Source organism: Myxine glutinosa, chromosome 2, assembly GCF_964187855.1.
Source record: "Myxine glutinosa chromosome 2, kmMyxGlut1.1, whole genome shotgun sequence".
Lineage (NCBI taxonomy): Eukaryota > Metazoa > Chordata > Myxini > Myxiniformes > Myxinidae > Myxine > Myxine glutinosa.
Genome location: NC_136262.1, coordinates 72543202 through 72568673, shown reverse-complemented (window position 1 = coordinate 72568673; position 25472 = coordinate 72543202). Strand labels below are relative to the sequence as shown.

At 45.1% G+C, this 25472-nt stretch overlaps 1 protein-coding gene across 2 annotated transcripts in view; it reads right to left on the bottom strand.

Annotated features, from left to right (window-relative positions):
- The window catches only part of TCF12 (transcription factor 12), a 447272-nt gene that overhangs the window by 312914 nt on the left and 108886 nt on the right, over positions 1 to 25472 (bottom strand). For both annotated transcript variants that reach the window (XM_078773420.1, XM_078773418.1), the window contains exon 3: positions 11799 to 11875. In XM_078773420.1, the coding sequence (XP_078629546.1) occupies positions 11799 to 11875 (77 nt within the window). The remainder of the gene's footprint in view (positions 1 to 11798; positions 11876 to 25472) is intronic.

The window sequence follows — 25472 nt, the reverse complement described above, 5'->3', positions numbered from 1 at the left end:
CACATCATATACATTGCCACTTACCTCCGTACTTCGTCTCCGCACCTCCTTTGCCACCTGCAAACTCTTTATTTGGTTAGTGAGCACCTCATCATGATTTGAACACAGACCTTGTACATATTCCATTACCTCCTCCTGGATTTCTCTTTTAGTTTCTGTCCGTCTCTTCTTAATTTCACTCACCTCTTCTTCCACTTCCTCTAGTTTTTGTTTAACCTCTTTTATTTCTCGGTGCGTCTCCTCAAGTTCGTCCTCTAGGGCTACCGTGACCGTCCCTATGTGCATCCTCACCTGCCGGTCCTTTGTCTCCATTATCTCTGTCACCTCGTCCACCCTCATTGTCAGTTCCTCCCGTACCATCTGACATTGCCTCTGTGTCGCTATTAATTCGTTTTTAATTTCTTTTTGTGTCGCCTTTAACCCTCCTAGTACCGCAGTGTTCCTTTGAACCTGCTCCACTAACTTAGTTTGTCCCTCTGTCAGCTGTTCCACCTCCTCCGTCAGATCTTCTATTCCCCCTTGTAACTTAGCCGTATTATTTCTCACCTCTTTCTCTATACGCTTTTCACCTCGCTTTACCTCCTCGCGTAGCCCCGAAACCTCCTCACCCACACCTCGTCGTATCTCCTCTTTCATCTCCCCCATCTCTTTTGTAGATGCCACCCTCATCTGTCCCAATTCATCCCTCTGAGCATCCAGTTTGGTTTCTACCCCGATTTTCACCTCCTCTATCTGCTCTCCCATTTGTTTAATTTCTCGGGCGGATTGCTCCCCTATTTCCCGCAATTTGCTTTCCATCCTATTTTCTAACCCCATTAACCCATTTTTCACCTCTTTTATCCCGTTGTCTAACCCCTCAAAATTATTGTCTAACTTCCCAAATTTCTTGTCTAACTCCCCAATTTGGGCATTGGTACCCCTCGCTTCGTCCCTCATTGCCCCCATTTGGCCCCCCATACTATCCATTTTTGCATTCAGTTGGGTCAAGAATAATCTGAGGTCAAACCCGGTTTGCCCAGCGTCCCCAGCCGCCACCGCGGGCTCGCCCTCCGCGGCGCCGCTATTTTGGGACTCTTCAACCACGTGCGCGAGCGCGCCATTTTGTGCGTCTGATACTCCCTCAACCGCCTCCTCATTGCTCCCCTCCATTTGATCCTGGGTTACTCCTAACCCCTTTTCTAGCTCTCCCACCGGCATCCCGTCGCCTTGCCCAGCCATGGCGCGATTTCAAAATTCGGGTTTTGCTTTAAACAAAACAAATTTCGGCAGCTCGTAATTTTGACCAAATTTTTTTTTTTCCTATTCGTTTTAAAAATTTGGTTCGGGCCTCGAATCCCACTCCCAGACACCAATTGTTACCGATCGCGGATTAAGATGTTAGTTACCGAGCGGTTTGGTATTGCCGCGACCTAACAGGATCCCTGGCTCACCCGATTCACCCAGGACTTTGGCCGTATCGCACCACAGCTGCTCAATGAGGGAAAAGACAAAAACGACGCAATGTAAAGAGGAATACGAAGGCCAAGAAAGGTTTGGAAATACGACTGAATTTATTGACTATTTACACAAGCAAAAAGGAACAATCAAGTTTATTTACAACACATAAGACGCAGGTGACACAGTGCAAATTTTAGCTTACCTACAGACTTAATTAAATACCCAGGGACAGAACAAACAAAACAAACTCACGTATACAAGAAGGGTGGAAAGGCAGGAGGTGGATGGTTGGAGGGAGAGGGAGGTCCAAGGGGGTCCCGCAGCACCACCGGCGCGTTTAGTAGCCGCCGTTCCTCTTCGGCCCTGCTCCAAACCGCCGTTCAGGCCCCCTTTGGCTGTTGGGTGCTCTTGCTGCTGCGGCCTCCGTCCGCTGCGTTCCCAGGACTTGTCTGGTCCAAACCCTCAACTCTTTCTTGTTTCTCTCACTCCTCACCACCGACTCTGCACCGCAACCAACTGACCACCGACTCCTTACCAACGCAACCGACTCAGACCAACTCAGACCAACTCCTTGCGACCAACTCCTTGTGCATCCCTGACCAACTCAAAGTGCATCTCCGACCAACTCCTTGTGCATCCCTGACCAACTCAAAGTGCATCTCCGACCAACTCCTCGTGACCACTTCCGTTTTGCGCCTTTTATAGCGCCTCCAGCGATTACGCCCCCGGCGTTTTGGACACGCCCATCGGGGTGCTCACCTCGGCCCTGGTTGGTCGCGCGACCCTCGGGCTCCGCCTTGGATGACGACGGGCGGGCACGCCCCTCCTCCCCTCTGACGAGGTGGAGACACGCCTTTCTTCTCCGACTCAAAGCACATGGTCAATGGCGGTTATTGGAGGGGAGGTGATTGGGAATCGAGGGCTCAGCAGTGACGAGAGGGGATGTAATATGGAAATGGAGGTTTTGGGGATGGGAAGGAAAGGGAATCTATTCTCTTTCACTGGTGCAATGGAGTATTTCAATTAATGGAAGACACAGCCTTACACTAATACACATAATAAGGATATAACTGTCAAAAAAGATATATCGTGTCCTGCATGTATGTTTTATGGACTAACTACGGGAACGCCCTTTGACCTTTATACAACCACAAACGGAGGGAGGAGGGGTGATATTTTACAACAACCTTTTACAACAACCTTTTACAACAACGTTTTACCACAACAATAAAATTAAAAAAACATTCTCATATCCACAACAATATATATATACGAGATAGGATCCAGAGTTTGAATCCCAGGGTCGATCGCTGAATTAACGCCATGGGGGTTGACTCAGCCTGTCATCCTTCCGAGGTCGGCAAATTGAGTACCAGCTTGCTGGGATGAATGATCCTGGTGTGTACCCCGATTTAGAATAGGTACACTGTATCCCTGCGCATCGTAAGAGGAGACTAAGGGTTGGTGTCAGGAAGGGCAACGGGCCATAAAAACATTACCTCAAACAGGGAACCATGATTGTCAAGGGGCTCGCAAGGCTAACCCTGGCTCTAGCAGGGAAAATGGCCTTAAAACGATCATTCATTCATATATATATATATATATATATATATATATATATATATATATATATATATATATATATATATATATATACATATATATATATACAAATAAAACACAGTTTGTGTGTGTGTTTGTGTGTGTGTGTGTGTGTGTGTATGTTACCGATAGACTCCTAAACGGAGAGGCTCACGTGCTTGATATTTGGCATAGGCATGGCCATTGAGCCTGGGAAGGACATGGCCTACCTAAAAATATTTGACGAGATCCATATTTTTTATTCATATTTACCTCAGCGCATTTCAGTGAGGAACATTATACACGGAATCTCAGCCTGTGCCAGAGCAGCTCGCTGATTCGCTCAGAGCGATCACGTGATGTTCCATCCTCGCCGCCAGGCCATTGAACTGAAAATATATAGAATGACCATTGCCATTCACACCACATAGGTGGAGATGCAGCTACCGGGCGCCATCTTGGTTGGCACTCGATGCTGGGCGATGGTGATTTCCGTCACGCGTTTGCACATAATTCAGAGCGAAAAGCGATTACGTTTTTTCACCTTTTGTGCGATCGTGTTTTGTGTCGATTTTTGTCGATTTTGTGCGATATGAATTAAATGTCTTTGAAACAGCTGTGAAACGTCTTTCCACAACCCTTCCTTAACCGATTGGAGCAGTTTATTGCTGCACAAAATGGCATTTTAACAGTTGTCTGGCTTTTAAAATCTGGGACACGTTCAAAACAAACGAGATCCGCGAAGCGAGTTGATCGAGTCGTGCTAACCAAGTAGTCTAGTAGGAAGACTAGGTCCCTCTGCACCCCCCGGAGATATACTTCTAATCAGTGTTTCTAGATTGGAAAAAATGTGTAGAAAATGACTAGCTATGGCCCCAAGCTGAAAAAATGTCCCACATACCATTTTTATGCAAATTACTGCTGCAAATTTTATGCAAAATTATGCAAATTTTATGCAAATTTTTGATGAGGAGTAGAGTTGAGGGGTCTTTGAGGGCTTCATCGAGGTGCTCTCGGTTGCAAGACTGGGTCATTCTGAGAAGCACAGCAGGGTCAGAGATCATGATGTTCTCCTCCTCAGTGAATCTCTCCATCAACAGCCTCTCCATTGCCTCACACACTGTTTTGAGGCAAAAGAGGGACTTTGCGTAGGCCTTTCCACTGAGAACACCTTTGAGAGATCCACTTGTTACTAGTTGTGCCTCAAAGAGAATCTCTGCATATCCAGAACCACGCATCTTGTGTCCAGTGAGCATCCCGATGTAGTTCATGGATGTGTGGAAGGGTCCAATCGTTACTACATGACTAGCAAATTCATTTGGCCAGCGCCAGATGATGGGAAGGGCTTTCATGCAGACACCCAGATCAAATGTATTCAGGACCCATCTCTGACCCACCTCAGCAGTTGCTGCCTCGGAACGCTTCAGTAGCTCACGAACAACTGCGTTGTCTGTGATCGGTTGGTGGATAGGCGTGCAGTAGTCGACTGTTGATTTGCTGGGTGGGGGAGAACCAGTTGCAGAGGTGAAACCCCCTAGCCCAGGCACAGGCTGCAGGCCATTGCCATGCCATGCAGGCACCAGGCACAGACCGATCACAGACAACGCAGTTGTTCGTGAGCTACTGAAGCGTTCCGAGGCAGCAACTGCTGAGGTGGGTCAGAGATGGGTCCTGAATACATTTGATCTGGGTGTCTGCATGAAAGCCCTTCCCATCATCTGGCGCTGGCCAAATGAATTTGCTAGTCATGTAGTAACGATTGGACCCTTCCACACATCCATGAACTACATCGGGATGCTCACTGGACACAAGATGCGTGGTTCTGGATATGCAGAGATTCTCTTTGAGGCACAACTAGTAACAAGTGGATCTCTCAAAGGTGTTCTCAGTGGAAAGGCCTACGCAAAGTCCCTCTTTTGCCTCAAAACAGTGTGTGAGGCAATGGAGAGGCTGTTGATGGAGAGATTCACTGAGGAGGAGAACATCATGATCTCTGACCCTGCTGTGCTTCTCAGAATGACCCAGTCTTGCAACCGAGAGCACCTCGATGAAGCCCTCAAAGACCCCTCAACTCTACTCCTCATCAAAAATTTGCATAAAATTTGCATAATTTTGCATAAAATTTGCAGCAGTAATTTGCATAAAAATGGTATGTGGGACATTTTTTCAGCTTGGGGCCATAGCTAGTCATTTTCTACACATTTTTTCCAATCTAGAAACACTGATTAGAAGTATATCTCCGGGGGGTGCAGGGGGACCTAGTCTTCCTACTAGACTAAAGATGGCGACACGGCGGCTTCACTTTTCACGGAGTATGAGAGTTCTATATATTTTCAATTCAGTGTGGCAGACTCGCTCACGTACTTGATTTGTGGCATAGACATGGCCATTGGGCCTTCACGGTGTAATTTGTGCGAGGCTTTTGTCCGAGTGAGCTTGAGTCGAGAGGGCGAATGTACGGGTTGGGAATGTACAGGTCTCCCTTCCCCCGCCCGGCAACGCCGGTACTGGAGGGCGTCACAGGATCGGTGAGTCTCCAAAATCCGCTTTGTGGTGTTGTTGCGAAGATGCAGGACAATGTCACAATTGTTGTGCTGCTCTCCTACCATGAGAACTGCAACGTCATTGTTGACTGGCCCTCCCCTTCCCTCCCCCCTCCCCTCTACCTTTCCCCCCTCCTCTTCCCCCTCCACCCTACCCCCTCCCCTTCCCCCCCCTCCCCTTTCCCCACCTCCCCCTACCCATCCTCCCCCTCCCCTTCCTCTCCCCCCTTCACTTCCCCCACCTCCCCCCCTCCCCTTCTCCATCCCCCACCCCCTCCCCCTCACCCCTCTCCCCCCCGTTCACCTCCCCTCCCCTTCCCCCTCCCCCCGTTCCCCTCCCCTCCCCCGCCCAGCAATGCCAGGTACTTCTGCTGGTATATATATAATTTTATATATTTATTTGATCTATCAAGTTGAACCGTAGTGCTCAGTTTATAATGTTGCCAAAAAACGATATATTTTACAGAACTACTTACTAAATAGGAAAGGAACTTGTATTGCCTTCACAAATGTCTTTTGAAACCAAACAGATAAAGAAGGTTGATTTTTAGTCACAACAATCAGTCTTAAGTCCGCAGGAATGGTTCTTCAAATGAATGGAATTTAACAAGAAGCTGTTTTATGAAGTTCACTGAAGGTCATTGTAGATATTTAGATATGAAGAAAAATAGGAGAAACACCCCTGCGCACTCACCTTATATAATAAAAGCAGTATACTACACTGAATAAAGGTATTGTCGACAGTATCATGGAATTTGAAACCAATTTCAACGGTTGCTAGGGGACAGGGTAGCATCTAGAATCACACTAATATGATCATAAGATTTTAATATATATGTATATTGGGGAGCAACCTCCCCTCCCCCCGTAGATCCCCTTAGACGACGAATTTTCCAATGCCATGAACAAACTTTGGTATATCACGGGTGATGAACGTTGTGTTCAAGTTTCATTGGAATTGTGTGTGTGGTGTAGAGAAGAAAGCAAATACCTATTTTGGGGGGGGGGAGGGGCAGGAGAAACCCCATAGGGCCCATTTCTTTAATGTCATCAACAAACTTTGATACATCATGGGTGATGAAGGTTGTGGTCGAGTCTCATCGGAATTGTGTGTGTAGTTTCTGTGAAGAAAGCAAATACAGTACCTATTTTGGGGGGCATTCTCTACTCCGCCCCCCACCCGTTTACTCCGTCAGGGCCCAATTTTTTTTAGTGCCGTGAACAAATGCTGGTACATCATGGGTGATGAAGGTTGTGGTCAAGTTTCATCGAAATTGTGTGTGTAGCTTCAGAGAAGAAAGCAAATACCTATTTTGGGGTGGTCAGACCTGGACACACTTTGACCCATGGTAGACCCCCTCAGACCCAGATTTTTTTTAATGCTGTGAACAAACTTAAGTTGCAACATTCCAAATATCATTTTAGCCAAGTTTGGTCTCATTCCCATCAGCAGTTTCATAGAAGAGCTTGCAAGTGTTTATGGACTGACGAACTGACAAACCGACGACGCGCCATCCCATAAGCTCCCGTGAACTACATTCCAGGTGAGCTAAAATTGAAATTCCTAGCAAGGGCAAAAGTACCTGAAGGCTCTGTGGTAAGAGAGCCAAGCACATGGCAAATCTGCTGCTTTGACGCAATGTCACGGCAGAAAGCTTTGGGCGTATGATCACCTTGCACATGTCCACAAATAACCCCTCGAGTTGAAACACATTCCCTTCCCTCTCCAGAAATGCTTACGTGGACAAGCATATCCATACACACTTGTACACACAGAAAAGAAAACACACTGCCATGTTCTCTCCTTCTCACCCCAAAAAGAAAACAAAAACTGATACGTTGTCTTGGAAATTTACAAGGTGAAATGCCACAAATGGAAGAGTACAGGGAGCTGTGGAAATCAATTTGTCTTACATAAAAAGCGTGGACTTCCTGGATGTCAAACCCTACACCGGCAGCCATAACAACAACATGAACCAGAACGCACTCGGTAGAGGGCATACCTCTACCAGGCTGGACAGTTTACGTTTTGTATCCCACTGATAGACCGGATTTGCATCCAGATTCGGCCTTGTCACAAACCAAAATCAAATCGGCTTGTTCTTGACGCCCAATTCATCCACCTAGTTTTCTCACAATCCGTCCCCTACTATTTGAGATATCGTGCTACATATCGTTTTTGGTCCTATCTCTCAATTATGAAGAATCACTTCGAAAAGTCCAGTATCCTGATCTGGATCTTATCAAAATCTAATCAATTCGACCTTGTTACACCCCCAACCTGTCCACCAAATTTCTTATACTCCAAAGAGTGTATCATCTTAGAGCAGATGACCTGCCACAGCCTAAAACTAAAATCCAGAGCTTCACCCAAATTAGGTTTTGCAGAAGACATGACCCATCAACATTGCCTATATATTGAATGATCATTTTAAGGCCATTTTCCCTGCTAGAGTGGGGGTTAGCCTTGCAGGCCCCATGACAATCATGGTTCCCTGTTTGAGGCAATGTTTTTATGGCCGGATGCCCTTCCTGACGCCAACCCTTAGTCGCCTCTTATGACGCGCAGGGATACGGTGTACCTATTCTAAACTGGGGTTCACACCGGGATCATTCATCCCAGCAAGCTGGTACTCAATTCCTCGACCTCGGAAGGATGACAGGCTGAGTCAACCCCCCTGGCGTTAATTCAGCGATCGACCGGTATTCGAACCCAGGATCCTCGGATCCCAAGCCGGCACCCTAACCGCTAAGCCAACACCAGGCTATTGCCTATGGCCACCTATATTTCATTCCTGAATAAGACCATTGTGGGAGACATTAGTTTTACCCTTCAAATGCTTTGTTGTCATGACAGCAATTCAGATTTTAATACAATGCTTGAATCAGAAACTCTGTAACGCACTTTGCTGATAAGCCGAGGTGCTTTATTCTGTGGAATTATGGCTGAATGCTTCAAATCCAGAATTCCTGCTTAAAAAGAATGATACAATCAAGCTCGTACGACATTACCGAGTCACACTTGAACTTTTTCACTAGAGTGACCGCAGGCCAAAGGTATTCCAGGGGACATAGGGGCTTAATGCCAATAAATGACCAATGAAAGAGGTTGAGAATGTTAAAAAAAAAAAATCCCTTTTGGGGAACAACAATCAAAATGACCTTATGACATGTTTAGGATCTTGCTCACAATGCAAGTGCATTATGGGATGTTGTTCCTGATGCAAGTTATTTTGCATACAAGATGGAATATGACCACAGCAGAGAGGAATCTGACTTTCAGAGAGAATACCCACTGTTAGAATAATTTCGAGTACACCCGAAGCTGAATTAAGATGTGTTTGTGGAGATGGGGCCGGGGTGGGTGGGAGAGGTGTTGATATAGGAGCAAAGGTAGGGTAAGACAGTAGGAGAAGATGAACAGAAAATAAAAAAAGAGGTTGGGAGATGACAGAAGTAAGGAGAAAGGGTGGGGAGGGGGGTATTGTGGAAATGAGAGGATGGAGGGGTGAGGTGGGGGGGGGTGGCAGGTTCAAATTTCCCCCCATTTTTGCATGCGGAATTACATAGATGGCCCAGGCTATGAGTACATTGTGTGTTTGTAGATACTGCATGAGGAAATGTGAAATTTCCCAAGGCAGATTCAGCGCTTCCAAAGTAGCCCCACAACAAGAATCACACTGGGTGGTTTGCCTTTTCCTTCAAAGCAATCATTCGAGGAAGAATTTGGAATTTAGCCAGGGTGTCAGTGATAAATCACCTACTTTCTGCAAAAGATACCGTGGGATCTTTCATGTCCACCAACTAATGCTAGCTGATGGGACACCAAGCTTCACACATCACCCCGACCCGAGTGAGGATGCAATTTGTGATGCAACAACCCTGCATGCGAAGCATCAATCCAATAGTTTATAGTCAGGCCAAGAATCAAACCTACACTAGACTCAGATAAATGTGCTACCCCTGCACCATCCTGTCAGACTTACTGTGCCTACATTGATGCAAATATCTATTGCTGGTTTCATCCAAAAATACATTTTCATCAATAATGTGGAAACCACAAGAAATGAACCAGTATTCATTGTATAAAATGAGGCAAAACATCTCAAATACATGTTTTTTTTTGTTTTTTTTGTATACAAGATCGAGGTTCATTTAAGAGCTCGCACATCAAACACATATTATCACATAAAACACAAAAAACATAAACGGACACGTAAAACGATAAGGGGAGGGGGAGACAAGATGGGGAGAGAGAGGGAAGCACACAAGCGCAACAGTTGAGAACAAGGACATCTCAGGAGAACTGTTCGAAGGCAGAGGGCTGGGGGGGGGGGGGGGGGGATAGGGTGAGGGAAGGGGTACACGGTACAAAACAAATTGAAACTACAAAGAATTTCAGGTATGAAGTCAGGGATTGAAAGATGTGGATTTGGGGTGTATTAACGGGGGTAGAAAAGATCAAGGTTTTGGATGGGGGAAGATAAGAGATGGTGGTGAACAGCTGTTTTAAACACCTGGAGGGAGGAGTGGGATTGAAGAGAGTGTGGGAGTTTGTTCCAGAGGTGGGAGAAAAGAGGAATGAAGGAGTGAAGGTGAATAGAGAGTCTTGATTTTGGTAGTTTCACCAGAAGAGGGTTGCTGGCAGTTCTTGTGCGTCCTGCAGGAATATTTGGGGGACATAGCACAGACAGAGCTGGGGGAGCTAGGCCAGAGAGGAGTCGGTCGAAGACAGAAAGACCACAAACCTGCCTGCGGTGAGAGAGAAAGGTCCTCAGAATCAGCTTCATCACGGGAGATACCAATGATCCTGAAAGCTTTGGTTTCTACAGCGTGAAGCTGAGCTCGGTATGAGGCAGGAGCACCAGCCCAGAGTGGAGAGCAGTATTCCATTGAGCTGCGGATGAAAGCCTTGTATGTGGTGAGGAGCTCAGGTGTGCCAAGGAAGGGCTTTGCATGACGAAGGATGCCCAGTCGGCGACTGGCTTTGGAGGACAGCTTGGAAATGTGGTTTCCCAGGAAAGATCATGGCAGATAGTGAGACCCAAAATCTTGAGTGACAGAACTTATTGGAGAGGATTGTTGAGAAGGTAGATGGGAGGGTTTTCCAGACAGTCTTTTCGGAGAGACATAGTGAGAGTGTAAGATTTGTCAGGATTGAAAGACATGTTCCACTTGTTTGACCAGTTTGTGATTTTGTCCAGGTCCGCAGAGAGTGAAGAGGCTGCTGCCTGCCGATCTGAGGGTTGAGATATGGAGCGGCAGAGAGTGGAGTCATCAGCAAAAAGATAGAGGATTTTCCAGAGAGTCGGAAAGATCATTGATGAATACCAAAAAAAGCACAGGGCCCAGAACACTGCCTTGAGGAACTCCAGCCTGAACAGGAAGGGGAGATGAGAGAAATCCATTCAGGGCCACACGTTGACTACGACCAGAGATGAAGTCCGCAAGCCATGCGTGGAGATTTCCATGGATACCATAGGCGGAGAGTTTGGTGAGCAGAGCAGGGTGCCAGACCGTATCGAAGGCACGTGATATATCAAGGGAGACAGCTCTAATTTCCTGCTTGACATTGAGGACCTCCATCCATTGTTGAGACAGCAGAAGCAGCATGTCCAGAGTAGAATGACCTTGTCTGAATCCAAATTTATGATCTGAGATAAAGTCATTGAAGAAGAGGAAGGATTTAACATCAGAAGCGATGATGGATTGCATGACCTTGCTGATGATTGGGAGCAGGTTGATTGGTCTGTAGTTGCAAGGATCGGTTTTTGCACCTTTTTATGGAAAGCGGTAATGTTAGCTGATTTCCAAGCTGATGGTAGATGACCCTGAGCAAAAGAGAGGGTGAAGAGAATAGAGAGAGGGAGTGAAAGAGCTACAGAGCAGGATTTTAGGACCCGTGAGCTGATGCCGTCTGGTCCAGTTGCAGAATCAGAATCGAGGTTTGACAGAAACTTAGTAGTAGTAGTAGTAGTAGTAGTAGTAGTAGTAGTAGTAGTAGTAATAGTAGTAGTAGTAGTAGTAGTAGTAGTAGTAGTAGTAGTAAACCAAATCGTAACATTCTCATTGACAACTCCAAGAAGCAGAATATTGTAGGGCACTTCTAAATTGGACACGTCATTACACATCGAATCATGCAAGTGGGAAGCAAATAACACAGGATCAACCACATCCTTCGAAAATTTAATGTTGAAAATTGAGCACGCATTTTCCATTGCATTGATGAGTGCATACCCTGGTATCGTAGGATGGACTTGGATGTGTTCCCGCCTGCCAAGGCCCTCCACCCGTGCCTTGCCGCTCATCCATACCTGCCAAAAATCAAACAGCGAAGCATCATGTGTGTCAGATGGGTTTCTTATGAAGGCCTGTGAACAAAGCACAACTTTACCTTAAATTCTCCCTTGCATTTCAGTTATGCCTGCAAAGAAACAAAAATAAAATCCCCATTTGCAAACACATTTGGCAGCAATGCATTCAATCCAACGGGATTTAAATTGCGTTCTTGAGAAAGTGTTAAGACGGGAGCCTCTCCAGGGCATTTTGAGCAAAAACCCATGTCCCAAACCATCCTCATGACATCATATGACCCTGGGCTCAGTGCCATATCATCAGGTTGAGAATGCAATCTTCTAGTGACCAAGCCAAAATGATAAAAATCAACTTCTCAGCCGGTCTGCTTTTCGACTCATTTCATCGTTGCTTTAGTGGAATGCATGACGCCCACTTGCAGCTTTTCCACACTGATGTAAGAACCTAAGCAGATCAGGCAAGTGTAAATCAACAGCTGATTAAAAGCCTTCAGTCTGAGTGGGCATCACGCCTGGGTAGCGTCAGAAGGCTCCCCTTGAGATACCGAAGCTCCTCTGAGTTGAAGACCTTCTGACATGTACCAAATAATCTGCACTAAATCCTCCAATACAGCAAAGCATGATGTGTGCAAATCTGGGATGATGCTGTCATGTGCAAGCAATTCAATTTTCGACAATTTTGACATTGCGCCACTTCTGCTCACCCACAAACGTGCTGTTATTACCGCGTTTCACCGAAACACAACAGCTGTGCTTACATGCACCATCAATTTTCATTCTTTCGAGGGGGAAGGAGAGGGAAGGGGAAAGGATGAAGGGCCGGGAGTATAGTTCCCCATTCCTCATAAATCAAAAATTCAGAAGCAACTTTAATTACCTCGAGTAATGCATTAGCAATGAAATATATGGAAATCCAGACACAAGAGATGGTCATTTCGTTTGTCATGGCCATAGCACATGGTAACACAACCATGACTTTAAGAAAATAAGATGGGAGAGGTGAGAATAGGACACTGATGAAGATAAACAAGAACGAAATTGGACACCAGGGGAAGCAAGAAAAACAGGATTAGGGGGGGGGGGGGGGGGAGGTGTGGAGCATGTGTGTGTGTGTGGATATATTGTAAAGGATAGCACACTGAGCAGTAAAATAATTTAAATTTTTTTATTAATCACATGACGTTTCGAGAGCAAACTAGTTCTCTTCCTCAGAGGCGTTGAGTGTGGTGTGGTGGTGAAACCATTAAGTTCCGTTGGGGACGGTTCATGTCATGGATTGGTCCAAGTCCTTGCCAATCACAGGGCTTCCCTGCATTCAAATGACTCTGCTGTTTTTGACGTTGTAATTGATTGTGTAGTGCTTTGTATGTGGGGTGTAAGTCGATGTGTCGGTTGATGTAGTTTTATCAGAGCACCAGGCCTCGACAATCTCGCGGTTCACTCTCAAAGATCCTGTTCCAAGGATCGTGGTCTGATTCCATGAGAATGTGTATTGGTGTGTGTGTATGTGTGTCGCAACCAATGACAACCTGTCTTGTCATCTTACAGCACGTTGGTGTTCAGTTAGCCTTGTGGTTAAGCATTTGGATGTTTGGCCCACATAATTGGCTTCACAATCTTCACATTGTATGTTGTAGATGACATTCTTTCTGTCAAATTTGTTCACCTGGTCTTTTGGCTTTGACAGTTGTGCTCGTAGGGATGTTTGTGGTCTGTGGGTGATGTTGATGTTGTACTCACAAAGAATGTGGCTTGTGGTTTCAGAAGTGTGTTGTATGTATGGAAGTGCCACTGTGTGTGGAGGTGTGGTTGGATTGTTGTTGCCGTAGTTGGATTTCCGGCGACAAAATTTGATAAATGCATTTGGGTCGTGGTTTTCTCGCAGTAGTTGAGTGGCGTGCAGCATTTCCATCCGGCGTTGTTCATGGTCACTGCAGTGTGTTTTTGCACGATCTACTAAGTTGCGAACACAACTTCTTTTGTGGCAGGTGGGATGGCCACTACGGTAATCCAATACTTTGTCTGTGTTAGTAGGTTTACGGTACACCTGCGTGTGTAGCTTGCCGTTTCCGTGCCTGGAAAGATGTACATCAAGGAATGGCAGAGATCCAGCTTGGTCTACTTCACATGTGAATTGTATTGCTGGCCATGTTGAATTTATCTTTGTGTGGAAACGGAAAACATCCGCCTTCTTTATGATCACGAATGTGTCGTCAACGTACCGCAGCCACAACCTCGGAGAAGGATCACCATGTAGTGTTTGATTTTTAGCGTTGCATCACCAATTTGGCGATGAGCCCTGAGATGGGTGAGCCCATCGGGGTTCCTTCAAGTTGATGATATATGGTGCTGTCGAATACAAAGTACATTGATTTGAGGCAGAGTTGATTGAGTGTCATGAGATGACCAGAGCTGAGGCGGCTGTTGCTCGCTAGCTCTTGGTCATTGGTGATGTATTGTTCTAAGGTCTGCATTGCTAATTCGACGGGTCTGGATGTAACTAATGAAGCCACGTCAAATGAAATCATTATTTCATTACTTTCGATGTGGACATTTCTGATGGTTGATAAAATCTTTCGCGTTCTTTACATTGTGTGCTGAATGGGTTATTAAGTGTTTGAGTCGGTGGAAAAGCCACTTAGCCAGATTGTAGGTGGGTGCTCCTCAGAGGGCCACGATAGGTCGTAGTGGGACATAGATCTTGTGAATCTTTGGTAACCCGTAGAAGCGTGGAATGACGGAGCCGTTTGGTCTCATCACGTCCCATTCTTGTTTTGTGAGGAGGTTTACATCTCACACTTTCTGGAAGGTGTTAGTTCCCTGCTCGTCAATGGTCTTTGTAGGGTCACAAGGCTTTGTGTGCTAGATGTTCTTGTCACCCAATAGAGCTTTGGCTTTGTGGTTGTCGTCCACGCGGTTCATCACGACTGTAGCACGGCCTTTGTCGTCGGGGACTATGATGATGGACTTATCCTGGCGGAGGCTCTGCAACAATTTTGACTCGTCGGCTGTAATGTACAACTTGCGTTTTGGGTTGACAAGCGTTGTGGTGAGTTGTGCACGTAGTCGTTCTTTGTCTTTGATGGGTAGATTGTAGATTATAGGTTCGAGAGCAGCGATGAAGTCAAGAACAGCAGCATCTCTTGTATCAATGTCGAGGCTGCGTTCAAGTAGATGGACTTGTGTTGTCGCTAAATGTCAGAAAGGTTGTGTAGCCAGCGTTTTTCTGTTGTTGTTGTTGTTGATCTTGTGTGTAATCAATTTAGCTTCGCCGAAAGTCGCTTTCTTATCTGATCATGACAGAGCTGACATGTCTTTTGAATGGCTGTCTCAATTTGCATCATTAGGTCATTACCGAGGATCATCAGGCAATTAAGCTTGGAGTAAATGGTCTCCGTTTGGTAATGAGACAGTCTGGTATGTGCGTCTTTGATCAGAGCTCGTACCATTTGTCTGCAGAAGCGTGCCGCGACGTCCTTGGCGAAGTCCGTGTTGACTGGTGGTTTGTAGCGTAAGCTTGCAGGGCGCAGATCATGTCGGCGGCACTCATGCAGAAAGGTAAGTTGTTGGATGGTGGTTGCACCACGAAGAGCGAATCGTTCCCAACGACACACTCGATGAAGCGCATTGAGCCCGTATTGTATTCGTACATGTCGAAAGATTTGCAGCTCAGGAGTCATATTGTAAAGGTTAGCACAGTGAGCAGTAAAATAATTTAAAATTCTTTATTCATCACCTGACATTTTGAGAGCAAACTAGTTCTCTTCCTCAGAGGTGTTGAGTGTGGTGTGGTGGTGAAACCATTAAGTTCCGGGACGGTTCATGTCATGGATTGGTCCAAGTCCTTGCCAATCACAGGACTTCCCTGCATTCAAATGACTGCCGTTTTTGACGTTGAAATTGATTGCGTAGTGCTTTGTATGTGGGATGTAAATCGATGTGTCGGTTGATGGAACTCCAGTGGAGTGTAGAGGATATATTGGCAATTCCATTTCTGCATTTATTGCTCAGTTTGGAGTGTGTGCAACAGAAAGAAGGAGGATGTGTGACAGAGTGGCCCAGGTTGCCTTGAAAGGCTCATTTTGGATTTGGAGGAATTTTATGGAGGCACGTCGAACGGTGCAGGTTGAGGTTGTGGGTGGTGGTTCATTTCAGTCTAATGGGGTAGTGACTGAGCGTGGCAGAGAAATGGACGATGTGTGGATGGTGTGTGTGTGTGTGTGTGTGTGTGTGTGTGTGTGTGTGTGTGTGTGTGTGTGTGTGTGTGTGTGTGTGTGTGTGTGTGTGTGTGTGTGTGTTGTGTGTGTGTGTGTGTTGTGTGTAAAGAAAGTTATAAATATATGATAACACATTAAATCCTATTGCGAGTAAAGTTGGAATAAGTGATGTTGCATTGATGGGTTGACTGACTGCCTGGATGCAACTGAGGTTGTGGATCTACTGATGTACCATCTATTGATGTGGATCCATGATCGAGGTTATGGATCCGCCGTTTGGAGAGGTCCTGGGCTGAAAGGATCGACACCTCGAGGAAGAACGGTGCCCAGCTGATGATCCATGCAGTCGGGAAACGAGTCAATTGCTTACGGGTTAAGGTTCTTGCTTTAGGTGGAGAAACTATGTTTGAGGTTTGCAATTTAAATAAAGTTGAATACGGGATGTTGTGAAATTAACATCATTTACAACAATCCTTTAAATTATTTACATTTAAGTTTAGGAACAACTGATACTGCACAATTAATTAAGTGTGTGTGTGTGTGTGTGTGTGTGTGTGTGTGTGTGTGTGTGTGTGTGTGTGTATGTGTGTGTGTGTGTGTGTGTGTGTGTGTGTCTGTGAATAAAGAGAGAGATAGAATTTTGAGGAACAGAAATGAAAAAATGAGGTGTGTGTGTGTGTGTGTGTGTGTGTGTGTGTGTGTGTGTGTGTGTGTGTGTGTGTGTGTGTGTGTGTGTGTGTGTGTGTGTGTGTGTGTGTGTGTGTTGCAGGAGCGGAGGCGGTTTTGTTGTCTGTTCTCACTGGCTGGGGGTGGGGGTATGTATGCATCCAGGTGTAGCTGCTGCCTGTGGAGGCATATATGCCCCTGCTGGCCCACCTTACCTGACCGTATCGAGGTTGAATGTTATCAGGCCATGACCACGCAAGGTTATCAGGAAGTTTAAGGCCCATGGCACTGTAGCCAACCTCCATGGACGTGGCCGTAAGAGAAAACTTGATCGACGATTGCAGCAAAGGATTGTTCGAATGGTGGAGAAAGCACCTCGATCAACTGCCAAACAGATTCAAGCTGACCTTCAGACACAAAGTACGACAGTTTCAACTCGCATCATCCGTCGCCAACTCAATGAAAGTGGGTTCTATGGTAGGAGACCCAGGATGACCCCAATGCTGAGAGAAAGACATCAGAAAAGCGTTTCTGAGTTTTCCAAAACACACCTGAACAAGCCAAAATCCTTCTGGGAGAATGTCTTGTGGACAGATGAGACCAAATCAGAGGTTTATGGTAAAGCACTTCATCTCTATTTTTACAGAAACCAAAATGAAGCCTTCAAAGAAAAGAACACCTTCCCTACAGTCAAACATGGAGGAGGTTCAGTGATGTTTTGGGGTTGCTGTGCTGCCTCTGGCACTGGATGCCTTGAATGTGTGCATGGCATCATGAAATCAGGAGATTACCAAGGCATTTTGGAGCTCAATGTTCCACCCAGTGTCAGAAAGCTGGGTCTCTGTCGAAGGTCATGCAGCAGGACAACGACTCCAAATACACTTCAAAGATCACCCAGAAATGGTTCAAGACAAAACGCTGGACTGTTCTCAAGTGACCAGCAATGAGTCCAGATCTAAATTCCATTGAACACGTGTGGGGAGATCTGAAAACAGCAGTTGGGAGAAGGCACCCTTCAAATCTGGGAGAACTGGAGCAGTTTGCACAAGAAGAGTGGGACAAACTGCCAGTAGAGAGGTGTGGGAAGTTAATTCATGGCTATTGGAAGTGCTTGACTTCAGTTATTTTGTCCAAAGGCTGTCCGACCAAATATTAAGTCTAGGGTGTCAATAATTTTGTCAATGCTATTTATTTTTATTTTATAATTAAAAAAGATACATTAAGTTCTGAATTAAAAACAAAGGTTCTGTAATATGAACAGTGAAATAAATAATTATGGAGACCAAATACTTTTGTAAATTTAAACTTATTTTTCGAGAAAATTGTAAGTTATTTGAAAAATGTGCATGGGTGCCAATATTTTTGGCCACAACTGTATATATGTGACTGGCTCTGGCAAAAGCAGACACTTGGGGGCAAAAATCTAAAAAAGAGATTTTGATATCATCTGATTCCTCATGCTTTTCTCTTTCATTTGATAGATACATTATGTTAATTGGATGAAAATTAACAAAGTTATGGTATTTTAATGACAATTATATTTTCGTTTAAACAACAACAACAACAACAACATGCATTTTAAGGCCATTTTCCCTGCTAGAGCGGGGGTTAGCCTTGCGGTCCACATGACAATCTTCTCCATTTTGCCCTATTTTCTGCATCTCTCCTTGTTAACCCCCTTGCCCGCATTTCTTCTTCCACCATCTTTAGCCAAGTCTTTCTTGGTCTTCCCCGTCATCTACTTCCTTCTACATTAACTTCCATCACTCTTCTCAACCAGTCACTTTCATCCTTCCTCAATACATGACCAAACCATCTCAACCTGTTCCTCTTCACAGCATCAATCACAGGCAATATTCCCATCATCTTTCGCAATTCATCATTTGTCTTCCTCTCTCTCAACGATACTCCGCACATCCATCGAACCATTCGCATTTCCACCCTTTCCAGCCTTCGTTGCTGCTCTACGTTCATTACCCATGTCTCGCTCCCATAAATCATAACACTTCTCACACATGCAGCATACACCTTTCCCTTCAGCTTCAGCGACACTCTCCTCCTCATCAGCACACCACTCAGTTCCCGAAACTTCTTCCATGCACATCTCACTCGAGCAACCGTTGCCGAGTCTGATCCACCTTCTCCATTCAGCATGTCTCCGAGGTAGCAAAATGTTTTCACACCTTCCAGCTTCACGCCGTCTCCAAGATCCAACTCAACGTTTCCTCCATCTGCAGCTCCCTCTGTGCACACCTTACATTTGAATGTAGCTGCCACACTGGTAAATGACCCTCTCAGACCACTACATTTTTGATGAACCCACTCAGCACACATTGTACATTGAATGGAGTTCACTCCGACACCCTTTCTGCACACAGCACACGGCCACTTCCCAGTTCTTTCCACCTCACCACATGCTTTACCACTTGCCATCACCTTTGTCTTTCCGATATTCACCTTCAGACCTTTTGTCTCCATACATTCCTTCTACTTGTTCATCTTTTCCTTCAGTCCATCCATACTTTCCGCAATCAACACCAGATCATCTGCATACAACAACTCCCACGGTAAACCCTCCTTTACGTTCTGAGCCAGCACCTCCATCACAGCTACAAATAGTAGTGGACTTAGTACCGACCCCTGATGCACTCCCACCTTCACCTCAAACTCACCACTGTTCCCGTCCTTCGTCCTTACAGCTGTGCGTGCTCTTTTGTACATTGCCATCACTACTCTAATCAACCATTCCTCCACTCCTAACTTCCTCAATGCCCATGTCAATACTTTGCGTGGAACCCTATCGAATGCTTTCTCCAGATCAACAAACCCAAAAAACAACTTCTTCCTCTTCTCCATGTACTTCTCCTGCAACTGCCTCACAATGAAAAGCGCATCTGTCGTTCCTCTTCCTGGCATATATCCAAACTGCATTTCGTCGATCTTCACTTTCTTCCTTATCCTCCTCTCCAACACCCTTTCCAATACCTTCATTCCATGCTCCAATAACTTTATCGCTCGGTACGAGCCACACTCCAGAGGGTCACCTTTCCCCTTGTATAGAGGGACGAGGGTACTCAGTTCCCAATCCACTGGAATGCGGCCTTCTTTCACCACCAGATTACAGATCTCTGTCATTCTCTTCACACCCCAACTTCCTTCTGCCTTCAACATATCTCCCACAACTCCCGTCGGCCCTCCCGCTTTTCCACTCTTCATTGCTTTTATCGCTTCCTCAACTTCCTTCTCAGTTATCTTCTCTGCCGGTCCTAAAACTGGGTTACTCTCTATGTTGCCATCCCATTCATTCTCTGTATTCAACAGCATTTCCATATATCTTTTCCATCTTCCTTTAATTCCATCTGAGTCGACAACGATTTGTCCCACTTCATCCTTCAAGCAACTCACCCCCATCACATCACACCTCTCTTTCGCTATGTGCTTTGCAATCCTGAATACTGCTTTCTGACCCTCTTCCGAATCCAAGCGTTCTTCGAACATTTTCCTACATGCCTCCTGCGCCTTTGCTACCTCTTTCTTTGCAGCCTTCCTGGCTGCCTTATAACTTTCATGCTCTGCTGTTTCTGCTCCCGTACCCTTCGCCTTCTGCCACTCTTTGAACTTCTTCCTCTTCTCGTCAATCCTCTTTCCAACTTCAACATCCCACCACCATGTTTCCGAGTGCCTCTGTGGTCCTTTTGTCCATCCACATACCTCACCAACGGCTCCCAACAGACTAGCTTTCATTGACATCCAACCACTTTCAAGCTCAACCACATCATCCTCTACCCTACTCAGCCTCTCTTTTAATGCCTCCCTTACTGTCACCTCTTTCAACCTCCACACCTTCATTCTCGGTTGGTACTTCACCCGCCGAGCTCTCCTCGCACCTTTCACCCTTATGTCGCAGACAACCAAGTGGTGCTGTGAAACAGCCTCCTCCCCCGGGATCACCTTTGTGTCCCGGAGGTGCCCCCTATCTCGCCTACGCACCATCAGGTAGTCAACGGTTGTCGTCGACCCACCTGACGTGTATGTAACAAGCTTATTGTCCTCTTTCTGGAACTGAGTATTACAAATCAACAAATCAGCTCCATCAGCAAACTCCAAAATCCTTTCACCTTCTCCATTTCTCACACCATATCCGTAACCCCCATGAACTCCCTCAAAACCATCCATACTCCTTCCCACATCTCCATTCAGGTCTCCTCCCACCACAACAACTTCCTCATCTTTCACGTTTTCCATCAGCTTCTCTATCGCACACCAGAACTTGTCCTTCTCTTCATCGCTTCGACCAACCTGCGGAGCATATCCCGAGATGACGTTCACCAAGAGCTTTCCAATCATCATTTTCACCATCATCAACCTATCACTCACTCTAGTCACACTCACCACACTGTCTACAAACTCCTCAGAAAACAGGACACCAACACCATTCACGCCCTCCAGGCACCCTTGCCACACAAACTTGTATTTCTGTCCCTGCCTACCCTTCACCATTCTCACACCACTTTTCTTCCATCTCGTCTCTTGCACACAACATATGTCCACTCTTCTTCTGACCAATACTTCCACCGCTTCTCCTGATCTCCCTGTCATTGTCCCTACATTCCATGTCCCAAACCTCAGAAACCGATCTCCACTTCGGGCTGCACCCTGCCCATATGTACTTGTGATTGTCATGGTTCTCTTTTTGAGGCAATGGTTTTATGGCCGGATGCCCTTCCTGACGCCAACCCCCCTAGTCATCTCTTACGACACGCAGGGATACGGTGTACCTATTCTGACCAGGGTACACACTGGGAAACGTTTAAAACATGGAAATTCTGGGGGGGGGGGGGGGGGGGGGCACAATATTTTCGTTTAAACAATGGACATAATTAGGTTCAAAGTTCACAATACAGTTCACACGCATAAAGAATGTGCACACGTAGAGCTTTTCATTCATACAGAACATGTATGTCAGGGATCACCTTCGAATTACGATGTATGGAACGTAGTAAAACATCGACATTTCGCGATCTTCGTGTCTTTTTGACCGAGGAATCGTGACTTTCTGAGCACATTTTGAGAATGGCATTTTAGATTCTTCGTCGAATTTCACAACTTTTCTGTTGTTTCTTGGAAAAATGTTTTGGTGCATAATAATCTGGAGAAGTTACTCTTTCTATCCATAAAAAAAAATCTCAATTTGGTCCCTGTGGTCATATTTTGACTCACTTCGGCTTTTTCTCGTTAAGAGAAATGCACCCAAGTGTCTGCTTTTGCCAGAGCCAGTCACATATGTGTATATATATATATATATATGTTTTAAAGCAAGCAATGACTTTGTAGTAAGGTGCTATGGTTTTCATCCTCCACTGAAACAATGAGCAAGCAGCTCTTTGAAAGGAACTCACTCAACCTTGGCATGTTTGTGCAGCGACAAAATTGTTCTCTGGCATGACATGCTTTATCCCAAAGACACAGCTCAGGAGACTGCAACAACCAGTGTTGAGTGATCTTGAAATCCAGAAGGCAAGAATCTTAAAATGTGGTACAGTACTGACATACAATGGCTAACACAGTTTAACTATTTTTCACACAGTCGTCAATTCACTCAAATCGGCCATCTACATATCGCTTTATGTGCAAATAAATAAAGGGAGGTACAAATTAGGGAGTAGGAAAACGAAGAGAAAAGTAAGGAAGGCGAGAGAGAAAGGGCAGTGTGGAGAGGGAAAGGTGTGAGTAAAGAAAGAGGTTGAGAAGGGAGCCTCGAGCTCTTCTATGAGCCCAGGATATGTACCGTATACAAAAAAGGGAGGAGGTCAAAATTGCTAACACACACACACAGTTAATTAACTGTACAGTATTGGTCGTTCCTAAACTTTAATAAAATTTAAAGGATTAGTACACACACACACATACATACACACACACACACACACACACACACACACACAAACATATCAAGGAAGCAGAATGGATTCCAAACCTGGAAAAGAGGAAGCAACATCTCGTGGAATGCCCCCATTGATTATTATTGATGAAGAGAAAATTTAAAACAACTTCAAAAAATACCAAACTTCAAAAGCCCAGGCCCAGATGGAATTCCAAATTTCTGGCAAAAACAAGTTGATGCTCTTCATAATCACTCCGCCAGGACATTTAACGAACTGATCCAAGAGGAAAAGGCAGTGCATGGGTGGCTCGTAGAAGGGAACACCTTTCTCATCCCAAAATCTGAGGAAACCCAACTCCCCCACAAATATCGGCCAATAACATGCCCACCAACTAGATACAAACTGCTGGCAGGTTTAGAGGCAGAACAAAAGGGATGTAAGAGAGGGTGTAATGGAACAATGGACCACCAATTACTGAACAAGGCCATGCTTGAAAATTGCAAAATGCAAAGAACTAAATTATCCATGGCTTGGATAGACTAAAAGAAAGCTTTGGACAGTGTCCCACAGCCGTGAATGATAAAATGCATGCAGATATACAAAATCAATCCCCAAATAATCAAACTGATTGAGAAAACAATGGAGCTCTGGAATACCACATTAGTATTACAGCACTCAGAAGGAAAAATCAGAAAACCAGATGTGAAGATACGATGTGTGCTTTATCGTGTACAACTGTTGCACCTCTGTGAGACCAAACCTTTCCAGCACCTTGCTCTTCCATGAGTCTCGATAATGAAAAATATTGCAGTTGAGAAAGCAGACGGGACGCCCAGTTTAACGTGCATCCAAGAGCAGCGCACACACTGATGAATCACCCTGCCTAGGAATCATCCAGAATGGCAGTTTTCTAGCGGGGTCGGGACTTCATCCCAGACTAGACAGCTTCGTGGCGACTGTGCATACCTCTAGGCCAAGGCCATCCTGATGGCCCACCCATTTATTGTAAGTAATTATGGAAACACACAAATAATGAGTAGTTCCAACTGAGAGACACAATGCATGAAAACAGAGAATATACAAAAACAAAATGCATCCATTGTGGAGTGCGTGGGCATTTGGTATGTGAGCATTCTGTTAAGGAGGAGACCATCAAGCCCATCAAAGTCTGCACTATTATTACCAACCTATCACTATTATTACCAACCTATGGTTGTTTGTCAGTGCTCAATTCTTTTTAAATGCTGAGCATCAAGCAAGGAAGCAGCACGTACCAATTTTAAAAGTTTTTGGTATGACTCAGCCGGGGTTCGAACCACTGACCTCTCAGATCAGATGCACTATGCATTACAACACCGAGCCTAGTAGCGACTAGTTATCCATGTATGACTGTGGAATGTTGTTACAAATATCCTGCAGCACTTTAAAAACAATTCACGGAAAGCATTTGGTTGCCGAATTTCTCAGTATCAATATAACCCCAGATAGCCTCAATGATGTTCATATTAAAGCGTGTGCAAGCCAAGGCATCTTTGTATTTCATCAGCCACTTTATGTTCCAGTTTTTCAGCTCATTGACTATGGGCTTGCATGGGGTCATGGTGATGTTGGAGAATGAATCACTGCTCAGTAGTAGGTGTTCCTAAAGGGTTGACATGATGGATCAGAAAATGCCTAGATACATGTTTGCAGGTAAATTGTGTAGCTTCAATTTTATGTAAGTCTCCAACACCCTTGGCTGAGATCCACACTTGGAAGCAAACACAGAATTGAGGCATTTGGCCTTCTGACAAGCAGAGTCAGCTGTGGTGCCATTTGTAGAGAGAAGGGATGGAGTAGGAGCATATTCCAGAGACAGATTTAATAAGGCACCACCAGGTTTTAGAGCAGGGAGACGAGTTTGAAAGTTCAACCTTTAGGTTTGACAGATGGTGTTTTCTGGCTCCACTGAGAGTGTACAAACACTTGTTGCAGCCTTTGGAGAATGATCTGAGATGGCCATCATTTGGGTTTGCTTTCCAGGAAGAGAAGGCAAATTGTTTCAGAGCAACTGCCTCATTCTGATCACTCTCATTTCATTACTTGATTAATTTAGCCTTTTGCAGAATTCAAACACAATCCGCTTCCTCAAATATAGAAAGTTTTTTTTCACAAATCACTACATCAAACCATCAAATATATATAACTTATATTTATTATGTATGCACATAGAATGCACCCCAGAAACTTATTGCAGCCTGCAAGCATGCCCCAATAGTATGTACAGTAAAAAAAACATATATACTTATATATATATATATATATAAGTATATATGTTTGTTTTTTGTTTTTTTGTATACAAGATCGAGGCTCGTGTAAGAGCTAACATTAATCACAAAAAACAAACTGACACATAAAACATATGATAAAGGGAGCGGGAGACAAGATGGGGAGAGAGAGGGAAGCACACAAGTACAACAGTAGAGAACAGGGACATCGGGAGATCTGTGGAAGGGAGAGGGCTTGGGGGGAGAAACCTTCTATTTCTGTCTTGCAGAATCTACACTTGTAGCTCAGTCCTGCTCAGTCCGGCCATCTTTTAAAATCCATTGGTGTAGTGTCCTTGATCTTGGGTATTTATTATGATTTCTTATTTCTTATTATTTATTGTGTGTGTGCATGCGTGTGAGTGTGTGTCATTTGTTGTTATCTCCAAATGCGGGATTCAGAAGGTGGGACGGCACCTTACCAGGTCTCGATGCATCCACCTTCATGTGTGTGTGTGTATGTATAGGTGTGTGAATGTGTGTGTGTGTGTGTGTGTGTGTGTGTGTGTGTGTGTGTGTGTGT